Here is a 12,546-nt window from a genome sequence, read left to right on the forward strand (position 1 = left end):
AAAAAACAAATGCTCTGTAAGGCTACAAATGTATTGTTATTGCTACTTTGTATTACTCCTTTTTTTATTCAGGCTCCCTCCTTTTCATATTCCAGTTTCTAATTCAAATCAATGCATGGTTACTAGGGTAATTTGGACCCTAGCAACCAGATGGCTGAAATGGCAAACTGGAGAGCTGCTGAATAAAAAGCTAAATAACTCAAAAAACGCAAATAATAAACTAAAACCAACTGCAAATTGTCTCAGAATATCACTCTCTACATCATACTAAAAGTTAACTCAAAGGTGAACAACCCCTTTAATAAATATCACATTTATACCTTGTTTTGTTGATCAAGCTAATGTGCAATTTGTGACCACCCTAAAGGTGTGTTTAACAAAGCAAATATATAATACTTGATTTAATTTTTGACTTGATCAATTTTGACAGTTTCTTCATAAGCTACAGTACATGCGTGGCAGGAATTCTATAATGCAAATATTGGTCCAAATACAATGCTTTGCTCTATTCTCTATGCATCAATATGGGTTCTCTGCTTGTCACAGTTTGCCAGTGGGAAAATATCATCACTCTCTATTAACCTGTATGGGATTTTTAGGGGCCTTTTTTTTTTTTATCAAAGGTGAATTCTCGCTTCCACACTTTAAAAGATATGACCCCCAAGTTACTATAAACTTATACAAAAGCAACAGTTATGACGCATGTGGCCCCCCTCCCTCAAGTCAAGTGGTTACTGCCTGATAACCAATCAGTGGAAACCAAGGGTGCTGCAAAGCAGGAAGTAGTGTTCTGACTATTATGTTAGTCACTCCAGCCTTTATACATTACATTTTTTGGCTAACTAAATATATATTAGAAACATTTTTTATTTTGCACAGTCTATCTATTTACACAGTTTTTATTTTTACATTAAACAATTCCTTTAACTCTGTGAAACACGGTCTTCCTTTAAAGAAGAGCTTTAACTCCCACGGTTCCCATCAAGCTTTATAATTGAGGATTATTAAAGAAAACTCCATCTAAAAGCTATTGGTTATAACACTGCAGACCTCCGTCTGTGTTCAACACACAAATGCAGCCTATTGCTAACAGATGCCCCTATAATCATTTTCCCTGTTTAACCATAGGCCCTGCAGTAATTTCACTTCAAACTATGTTTAATTCACTGGGCTCCAGCCTGTGGGTCAAGGTACCATGTTGAATGGCAAAGCATAGCAAACTCTAAACTAAAGGCATCTAGTACCCTATGAAATATGCCTGGATAATGACAAGGCCAGATAGCTGTAGATCAGTGGAGATGTACAAACTTTTATATATATATATATATATATATATATATATATATATATATATATATATATATATATATATATATATATATATATATATATATATATATATATATATATATATATTTATTATTATTTTTTTTTTTAAATTGTAATTTCTAATATATGTGTATATATATATATATATATATATATATATATATATATTTATTTATTATTTTTTTTTTTTTTTAAATTGTAATTTCTAATATCCAGTTATTTAAAGGGGCGCTATCGCAAAAATTAAAATTTAATATAAGCTTCAGCACACTGAAATAAGAAACTTAAATGCAATCAATGAAATATTCTGTACTGTTTCTGAAATAATCAAGTTTATGTTCACTATCCCTCTCTCAGCATCTGTCATGCAGCAGTTGGCTGTCAGATAATCATAGACAGTTAGATTCAATATGTCTTATAGGGAGGCTTCCTTCCCTAGCAGATGTATTAGAACTCACTCAAATAACGGATTCCATTACAAACAAAATCTAACTAAATAACTGGCTTTTGCACAAATTCTGCATGTAGAGAGACATGATGTCTGGTGATTTTAATAGTGATCTCCAATACATCTTCTAGGCAAAAAGAGCCCCCCCCATTGGATCTAACTGTCAATGAATATCTGACACCCAACTCCTGTGAGAAGACAGAATGAAGAGAAACAGATGCTGAGAGAGGGATAGTGAACATAAACTTGATTATTTCAGAAACCGTACAGAATATTTAATTGATTATATTTAGAAAGTTTCTTATTTCAGTATGCTGAAGCTTATATTTTGATTTGTGCTATAGTTCCCCTTTAAGAACTTTATTTCCAGGTAGACTGTTGCCCTATTGTAATATTTAAGGAAACAATTATTGGCTTCTTGTTCTATTGAGTTGGCAGTTCTATTGAACAGCAGATATTTACATTTACAGTAGCACAGGCACAGGGCTGCCACCAACAGGGTTTTTCCTTTAGGCTTGGCCCCTTAATTTCTTATCAAGATTAACTTAATTAATATCATGTGCGTTATCAGCTCCCACCTGTTACCTGCAGTCAGCTAGGTTGTAAAATTCTGGACAAATTTATAATACGTCAGGATAAAATCCATGAGAGTGACAGCCCTGCCATAGCAATATAAGCATGTTATTTATTTTTAAGAAGTTATTTAATTGGTTTTCAGAGAAGACAGGAAAGAAAGGGAGTGTGAGGAAAATGAGCCCCGAACGCAGTAAGTTAGATTTAAACTTTTCTCTATGTTCACTCCGTTCTGGTTTTTGCAATAAAGTTCTGATTTTAGTGTCCAACTTAGTAAAGCATTAACAAGACAAAATCTTTCCTTTTAGTTATGGTGGGGCTTTGGGTACCTTTTCTCCATCGCTGCTGAGTGAAAAGAAAAAGATTGTGCGGAATGATCTGCCGTAGGGTAGGCAAACTTCTGCCTTTTAAGGAGAAGGAAAGGCTAAAACTAAGAAAGCTTTATCAGAAATCTCTCTATATAAATACACCAGTAAACCCTGAAAGTAATGCTGCTCTCAGTCCTCTGTCAAAAAAAACACAGCATTTCTTTCCTTCTATTGTGTATACATGAGCTTCTGTATCAGACTTCCTTTTTTCAGCATAAACCACTAGGGCTTGAGCATGCTCAGTTTTCTCCTCTGCCCCTCCCTTTTCCTCCCTCACGGCTGTAATCTGAGCCCAGACCTATGAGTGAGCAAGGAGAGACTCAAGCAGGAAGTGATGGCACAACAAGCTAATATGGCATCCGCTGTCCTAAGCAAACAGAGATACCTTCTAGAGGTGTATGGTAAAGCATTCTGCAGAATAAATTGTGTTATTACTTGCACTATTGTGACAAATCTATTGGCAATAAACTGCTTTGGTAGCTTTCCTTCTCCTTTAAGTATATAACTCCCAGCATTCATGTATTAGTGGAGCTGTCTAACCAGTGCTGGGAATTGTAGTTGACAACTAGTGAACCGCCTGTTCGTTATTTCTCTGAATCTGTTATAACTACTGGTGCCATATTTGAGACAGAAGGACAACTCTGGCAAATCTCAATCTTAAAGGGGTTGTTTACCTTTAAATTCACTTTTAGTATGCTGTAGAGCACAGTTCTCCAAACTTTTTTTTTTCTTTACCCATGAGCCATTCAAATATTAAAAGCTGGGGGGCATGAAAAAGTACCAGAGGATGCGAAATATGCCCTGTGAATGGCTGTTTGGTATCCTCTATGTGAGCTTGCAGCCTATAGGAGGGTCTGTTTGTTAGTACTGTTTTTATGCAACCAAAACTTGCCTCCAAGCCAGGAATTCAAACAGAAGCAGCTGCTTTCAGGCCACTGAGAGCAACATCCATGGGGGCTGGTGAGCAACATGTTTCTCCTGATTCACTGGTTGGGGATCACTGATGTATAGTGTGATATTCTGAGAATAAATAAATGCTAGTAGGCGGATGAAGGTATTTGTGCTGGCCTCCTCCTACACCAGTATAGGTATCCCCATTCATAAGTGAAGACAAATACTTGAGGAAGGGAAAGACATGTTTGATTTGGGGCAGCTGGGAAATTGACAATATGTCTAGTCCCATGTCAGATTTCAAAATTGAATATAAAAAAATCAGTTTGCTCTTTTGAGAAATGGATTTCAGTGCAGAATTCTGCTGCAGCAGCACTATTAACTGATGCGTTTTGAAAAAAAAAAATTCCCATGACTATCGCTTTAATAACCACCACTGAACGTCTTATGAATTGGTATTCTGAGATAATGTGCAATTGGTTTTTAGTTTTTTTTTTTTTTTTTTTTTTTGTGTTTTTTGGGTTATTAAGTTTTTTATTCAGGAGCTCTTCATTTTGCAATTTCAAACTTGACAGCTAGTGTCCAAATTACCCTAGCAACCATGCATTGATTTGAATAAGACTGGAATATGAATAGAAGATCTGAATAGAAAGATAAGTAATAAAAAGTATCAATAACAATACATTTGTAGCCTTACAGAATTTTTTTTTTTTTAGATGGGGTCAATGACCCCTTTTGAAAGCCGGAAAGAGTCTGAAAAAGAAGGCAAATAAATACAGAATGTCATTCTGTAACAAACTAAACACTTTAATGGCGAATCGCCCCTTTAAAAGTGCCTGTTTAATAGTGGGTGAGAAGAATGTACAGTATTCTCTTTCAATGACATTTTGGCTACTGTTATTTCTAATGGCAACATTAATTATAGGTCTCAGCTGTAACTTTAGAAAGCAGATTCTGCCAGTTTATTATGATTATGCATTTCCACTCTCTGAGTGCTGTAGTAGTACAGCTAGATTCTATTCTATTGCCGTTTCAGTCCCCATCTTTTTAAAGTTTATTTATTTTTTTTTTTTTTTAAATCATCAGTAACTGAACTTTCTGTTTAATTACTCGTGTTAACCAGGCATAAGGAACATTGTTTTGGCAAAGAAGGCACATTGTGCAGATGTACATTTGACTAAAGAGGGGAGATTTGACTGATCGGTCCACTACACTGAAATGTTGAATTGTAACCCTGTGCTTGTAGAAATGGTGATCTGTATCCTAAACACATAGAAATTAGGGCCATTGCTGATCCATTTTATTTTTTAGGCTGATTGTTGCGATTCTATTTCTCTGTTGGGAGGCCAGTGCTTGGGAAGGTGCTTAAACTGTTTGTGTCTAGATCTAATTAGTGAATTTTAGATTATAGTTCTCTTATTGAAAACAAATAGCATATTGAGGCGTGGCTGTAAGAAGATGTACTCAATTTGTCTGTGAAGTCTGTATATAGGTGAAGATTTGTGTGTTGGAATAATCCCTTTAAAGGAGCATAACATTTTTGGAGGAACTCAAGGCTCGCAGTTGTAAAGCATCACTTCACTGTGTATTCACCATTGGAAAGGAGTTATTAGGATTTAAAAATCAATATGAATGGCACAAAAACATTACAGTATAAAGAAACTCAAATATCAACCTCTCCTTCTCATTTTAGGTTTTCCTCCTCCTCCTGGAGGTCCACCACCATCTCTTATCCCGACAATAGAAAGGTATGTAAATCCAGAATTATTTGGTACAGTGCTTCTTTATCTATAACATTCAACTATCGTTCAGCCCAGGACTACTTACGGTTACAAATGTGCTGTAAGGAGCACCAGTGACTTTGTGTACCCTGTATGTGTGTATGTATGTGTGTGTGTGTGTGTGTGTGTGTGTGTGTGTGTGTGTGTATATATATATATATATATATATATATATATATATATATATACATACATACATACATACATACATACATACATACATACATACATACATACATACACACACACATGAATATATACACACACACACATGAATATATACACACACACACATGAATATACACACATGAATATATACACACACACACACATGAATATACACACATGAATATATACACACACATGAATATACACACATGAATATACACACACACACACACACACACACACATGAATATATACACACACACACACACATGAATACACACACACACACACACACATGAATACACACACACACACACACACACACACATGAATACACACACACACACACATGAATACACACACACACACACATGAATATACACACACACACACACACATGAATACATACACACACACACACACACACACATGAATACACACACACACACATGAATACACACACACACATGAATACACACACACACACACACACACACACACACACACACATACACATGAATACACACACACATGAATACACACACACATACACACACACACATACACACACACACACACACACACACACACACATGAATATACACACACACACACACTTTCATTGCAAATTTGAATCCTTCTATCCTATCCAGTTGCTGAAATAAATTATTTCCTTTTCTGGAATATCTGTACTATTCCCTGTTCAGTGCAACACAAAACACATTTTGTGGTAATCATTTTGGACTATTTGCTGGGCACATGCCATGCTAGAAAACCCACATTTGTATGCCAGCTCAGCAGGATGAGAACAGATGTCCGCATGCATTGATGGGAAAGAGGCCTTTGAAATACATCCAGTGGACTTTAATTGTACATTAACCATGGGAACCTTACCAGCCAAAGTTATTTAGAGGCATGCCTTATTCTTATAAGGCTGCAAAGACTTACAGAAGCCTTGGCATATTCTGTCTAAATTAAACATTTCCATAACTTTTCAGCTACATACCTTGCATTAAAGGAGTTGTTCACCTTTGGGTTAACTTTAAGTATAATGTACAGAGTTGTTATTCTAAGACAATTTGAAATTTGTTTTAATTTTTTATTATTTGTGGTTTTTGAGATATTTAGCTTTCTATTCAGCAGCTCTCCAGTTTGCAATTCTGGCAATCTGGTTGCTAGGGTCCAAATTACTCTAGCAACCATGCCTAGATCTGAATAAGAGACTGGAATATGAATAGGAGAGAAACATGAGTAATAAAAAAGTAGCACTAACAATACATGTATAGCCTTACAGAGCATTTGTTTTTCGATGGGGTCAGTGACCCCTATTTGAAAACCCAAAAGAGTCAGAAGAAAAAGGCAAATAATTAAAAAACTATATAAAAAAAAATAAGACCAATTAAAAAGTTGCATAAAATTGGCCATTCTATAACATACTAAAAGTTAACTTAAAGGTCAACCCCCCCTTTAAGGGAGTAGGAAATACTTAAAGGTGAGAGAACCTGAGCTCCACTGGGTGTTGCCTTGTGTGTCATAGAAATCCCAGTAACCGAAGCATTCCTGGACTTCATGATATGGTGGAACGCGGGATTTATTGTCAACATTTCGGGACCTTTCTCTGTATATGTCTTGAGAAAGGTCCCGAAGGGACTGAAATGTAGACAATACATTTCACCTTTTTTTGACCATATTTATGAAGTCCAGGAATGCATCTGTTACTGGAATTAACGCACACCCGCAAAAGTATTATATTCCTATATTCCCAAAAAGTCTAAATTTTCAAATTGTATATGCAACCTACAATCCTATCTTCACCTTTAAGTTAACTTTTAGTATGTTATAGAATGGACAATTCTAAGCAACTTTTTATTGGTCTTCATTATGTATTTTTTATAGTCGAATTCTACCTTATTTGTGCTGAAAGGTTGCATTTCAACCGTTTTGTCACCTTTTTTTTTTTGGAAGATATAGGCTAAATTGATAAAATAGTCACTTTATAGCCAGTGCCATTGTGAGTTGCAATGCCTATGCATCAAAAACATTTCCACTTTCTCCCAAAGAGGCGTTCAGTTTATCTATTTATGAAACAACAGGTATATAAACACTAGGGATGCATCGAATTATCTATTTTGGATTCAGCTGAACCCCCAAATCCTTTGCGAAAGATTTGTCCGAATCCTAATTTGCATATCCAAATTAGAGGTGGGAAGGGGGAAACATTTTTTATGCTTCCTTGTTTTGTGACAAAAAGGCACGCAATTTCCCTCCCCACCCTAAATTTGAATATGCAAATTAGGATTCGGTTCCTCCGGGCAGAAGGATTCTGCTGAAAAAGGCCGAATCCTGAACCGTATCCTGGATTTGGTGCATCCCTAAAAAACACACCTACAAACACCTAACCAGCAATTGTCAGCCCTCTAGATGTCCTTGTATTGCAGCTCCTGGCAGTCTATAGCTTTCAGGTGCTAGAAACTGTAGCTAAATAGTATCCAGAATACCTCCAGTAACCCAGGTTTGATTACACAGACACGAGTGTATATATAAATATTATGTAATGTGTCCTAAAGTTACATCTTCATTGATCAGAGCCCGGTGACACCATTGGTTCTTTTTCAGGAAAGGATTAAGTTTTGTTAAGAGTAAATTATTTTGCTAGACCTGCAGCCTTCAGGCCAAAAGAAAACCGGTTTCTGAGATGCAACCTAAAGTGTAACCTAAAATGCCTGTAGGTCCACTTGCAGAAGTTAGAAATGTTACTCGTGAATAATTCATATGATTTCCAATGACTTCTGAACTCTTTTTCTAGTGGTCACTCTTCTGGCTATGATGGGCAATCAGCTCCTGCATTTCCGTATGGCAGCGGTGAGTTTATATTGTGTCAACGCTTATTTCTATAGTTAGAACTGTGCAGTACAAATACATTTAAGTAGAGTCCATTTTTTGGAACCTGCAATCCGCAACCCAGACGCGCAACCCGCATTCTTACCCACCTTGACCCGCTACCCGACCTGCCTTATCCGCAACCCTGACCTGCGAACCGGTGACCATCAAGAATCAGGAAGTGCTGTCATTGTAAACCGGAAGTGACATTATCGGAAGTAGACCTGATCAGAAAAAAGGAGTAAAAATAGCTAATGAGAAGACCCGCGGGCCGACCCACAAACCCGCATCTATAGCCCGCACCTGGAACTTCAACCTGCAGGGTACCGCAGGTTTTTGTGGGTAACCCGCGGATACTCCACCCGCTGCAGGACTTTACCTTTAAGCCCATTTTATACCTAATGATGCGAAGAGTGGGCTCCTCATGTCAGGCTCTTTGGTGGGAAATTCAATATTTTTTCGCCCTTGTGATATCCTTCTTTACTAATCCATATGCACAGTGTTAAGGCATAAACAAATATGATAGTGTTACTTTTATATTTTAGGTAGAGTCCATTTATAAAGAGTACTGCTTGAGCTTCCAATCTCTGTGAGACTGTACATGTGTATATAAGAGAATTCTGGAACAGCAGCCACAGATTCCCTCTGAAATCCACTGTTTATATCCCTGCAGGATTTAGAGAGTTTTAACAAAATGTATAAGCTGTCTGAGATCTGAACACGTAAAGGCAGCACATATATAGCCACATAAGCACTTTATCCATCATATGTAAAATAGGACACACAGTTTTCCCAGGTGCAGTAGCACATAACAGCCAATCAGATATTTGCTTATAAACAGCTGACCTTTTCGGTAATACCTGTAGCAAACGTTGCTCTTATGTTACATAATCCACTTTAAAAGCATAAAATCTTTTTGCAAAGAAGTGTACAGGTATGGGACCTGTTATCCAGAATGCGAAGGACCTTGTTTTTTTTTCCGGATAATGGATCTTTCCATAATTTGGATCTTCATACCTTAAGTCTATAAAAAAAAATCATGTAAACGTTAAATAAACTCAATAGGCTGGTTTTGCTTCCAATAAGGATTAATTATATCTTATTTTGGATCAAGTACAAGCTTCTGTTTTATTATTATTATTATTATTATAGAGAAAAAAAAAATCATTTTTAAAAATTTGGATAAAATGCTGTCTATGGGAGACAGCCTTTCCGTAATTCAGACCTTTCTGAATAACTGGTTTCCTGTACAGATATATGTAAATTAAGGGATGATGGTGGCCCTTTATTATTAATACAGAGGTCACTGGGCTGGCAGTAGTACTGTCCAAACTCTCGTTCAACTTTTGTCTCCGGGCATCTGTGCAATGGCAAGGGCTCAAGCGCTCTCAATCAACTTTCTTTTTGGTTACATAGAATGTTTTTAGAGGCAGAAGAAGGAAGGCTGTGGGGAATCCCATCTGTACCTACACTTAACTTTGATATTTTCCCTGGAGCGCACCCAAGCTTCGCTTGCGTATTTTTGGACGCTGACTAGCAAAAGTTGCAGAGTTCATTTGGTGTTCAGCCATAATATACTGTGGAGGCCACACGGAAAGAGTAATAAGAGACACCCAGAGCTGCTGTGGCTAAAATGGTTAAAGCATCTCCTCACAGGAGGGGCTGGTGACGCCAATGACATAAGATAAAAGCGGACGCTTGCTCGAAAACAAATCTATTTAGCTTGCATATTACATTTGAATCCCGAAAAGACACTACACGTCTTGTTGACATCATGACAAGTCAAGGGAATTAGTGGGTCAGTGAGTCCAGCTGCTGCTTGGGGGGCATTTAAATGTTGCCAGTCAGTGAATAACAACTAACTAATGTATAGTGAATTCACCATTACTACCATTGACTACTCTGTGCCAAGTGGACATGATGGAATACCAATCTGGAAAAAACTGTAGAAATACGCAGGCACACAGGACGATTAAATTGCAGGGTTACCCCTTGCTATTTATTTCTGTGCGAACGTGCAACGTTTCGGGGCAAGCCCCTTTGTCAAGCATGCTTGACAAAGGGGCTTGCCCCGAAACGTTGCACGTTCGCACAGAAATAAATAGCAAGGGGTAACCCTGCAATTTAATCGTCCTGTGTGCCTGCGTATTTCTACAGTTTGGTCTGATTTTGGGGGTTGCCGTACCCTCTTACGCTTGTGCACCAGGCTATTTGAAAAAGGAGTGTGCTCAGCTGTATCTAGTTCCATACCAATCTGGAAGCCATAATAGTGTTGTATCGTCTGGCTTGCCTTCATTTTTGGCAACACAATATTTTTTATGTGCCTTTTCTTTTTTAAACAGGATCCTTATTACTCAGCTAAAATAAATCCAAATAAGGGACCAAATCTTGTTTTTTGGATTTGGCTCAATACTGATTTTTCTGCAAAAGATTCAGTCAAATACTGAAAATCTAGAACCCTAGGTAGCATATTCAGACTTAAAAATTGCACTAATCTTCAACAAGTTGAGGGACTTTTAAGGGCAGAGACACGGTCAGATACAGGGAGATTAGTAGCCCGGCAACAAATCTCCTCGTCTGTGGGGCGACTAATCTCCCCAAACTGCCTTCCCGCCAGCTAGAATGTAAATCACCAGCGGGATGGCACTCTGGTTGACGTCGGAAAACGAAGTGCTCAGAGTGCCATCCCCCCGGCGATCTACATTCTAGCCTTAAATTCGAATATACTCTAAATTCGACTGGGGGTTATTTCATTTAAAAAAAAAAAAAAAAATTCTAAAACTGATTTGAATTCGACCAAACTCGATTCGAATGTAGAATGTCAGGAAGGCTACAAACATCTCCAAATTGGTCAGTGGACCTCTTCCATTGACGTATACATGATTTCAGCAGGTTTTAGTTAGTGAATAGTCAAATTGGAGTTCTTAAAGACAATAGAGAGCAATTCACGGAGCATCAGGAGAAGAGTTTAAAAATGTATAAACTTTAATGGCCCATATTAAAAGATTTTTTTCCATCGTGTCAGCATACAAATCAGTGGATCATACGCTTTACTCGTTTCGTGGTGTCTCGCCACTTCTTCAGAAGCGATCACATGATCCCACTACACACCTTAGATTTAAATACCTATCTGTCCCACCCATAATTAACCATTGCACAAAACCACTGGTTTGATCCTCTTACATTCTGAAAGGCACAATCTGTCCTAGTAACGGAATTACAAGAAAAAATTCATATTCAATACAGTTACAAAACATTATCATCATAAACAGGAAATCCTCTAAATAATCATAGTAAATATATATATATTCATAAGTTAACACAATAATCAATTAATCAATCACTTAGCCCTCATCAATCCATGGATTCTAATAATAACATAATAGGTCTCTATTCATTCCTCCTTCACACTCCAAAGTTTTTAATCAATACATCCAGTAAGCCTCTTTTCTAGATAATCTTTTGTCATCTTTCCTAATTTAAAAAAAGGTTTATCAATAATCTGATATTTGATACCTTTTTCCCCCCATGTTTCTCTATCAAATGTTTCTCTATTGCTGATTTAGTGTCTTTCCTATCCACTGCTGCTAAGTGTTCCAGAAAACAGACCCCTGCTTTCCGTATTGTCTTCCCTATGTATTGGGACCCGCAGTCACACATAGCAAGATACATTGTACCTTCGGACAGACCATTAAAATATTGTCTTATTGAGTAGGATTTGCCCGTGTCTGTACTTAAAAATGCAGCACGGAGAAGCAGTTTTTAGAGAGGTTAGTATGCTACCGGTACTCGGATTTGCATAAACTGGAATTCTTAAAGGCTAGAGTTTGATATGAATTTTTTTTAAAAAAAACTCGAATTGAGTTTGGATAATTCCTTAGTCAAACTTGACAGTTTTGACCATAACAAAAATTAGAAAATTCGACCCTTAATAAATCTGCCCCTTAGTCTGGATATGCACCAAAATATATTCCCTACCCCCAATTTGATGCTGCTTTTGTTTCTATAGTCCTTTAGTCATTAGCGTGATGGAGCACTAAGCTTTCAACTGAATAAACGTCCTGGATGATGTGCATTATTTCTGCACGATGCTAAGCCTAATTCTTTA

The 12,546-nt window shown here is 37.1% G+C and overlaps 1 protein-coding gene across 10 annotated transcripts in view; it reads left to right on the plus strand.

The window, feature by feature from the left end:
* fip1l1.S (factor interacting with PAPOLA and CPSF1 S homeolog) overlaps positions 1-12,546 on the plus strand; it is a 44,121-nt gene that overhangs the window by 23,718 nt on the left and 7,857 nt on the right. For 5 of the 10 annotated variants that reach the window (XM_041575951.1, XM_041575945.1, XM_041575959.1 and 2 more), the window contains 3 exons: positions 2,496-2,543; positions 5,303-5,357; positions 8,365-8,420. In XM_041575951.1, coding sequence (XP_041431885.1) covers positions 2,496-2,543; positions 5,303-5,357; positions 8,365-8,420 — 159 coding nt within the window. 10 annotated transcript variants of the gene reach the window in all.

The sequence above is a fragment of the Xenopus laevis genome, chromosome 1S, assembly GCF_017654675.1.
Source record: "Xenopus laevis strain J_2021 chromosome 1S, Xenopus_laevis_v10.1, whole genome shotgun sequence".
In the NCBI taxonomy this organism is placed as follows: Eukaryota; Metazoa; Chordata; class Amphibia; order Anura; family Pipidae; genus Xenopus; species Xenopus laevis.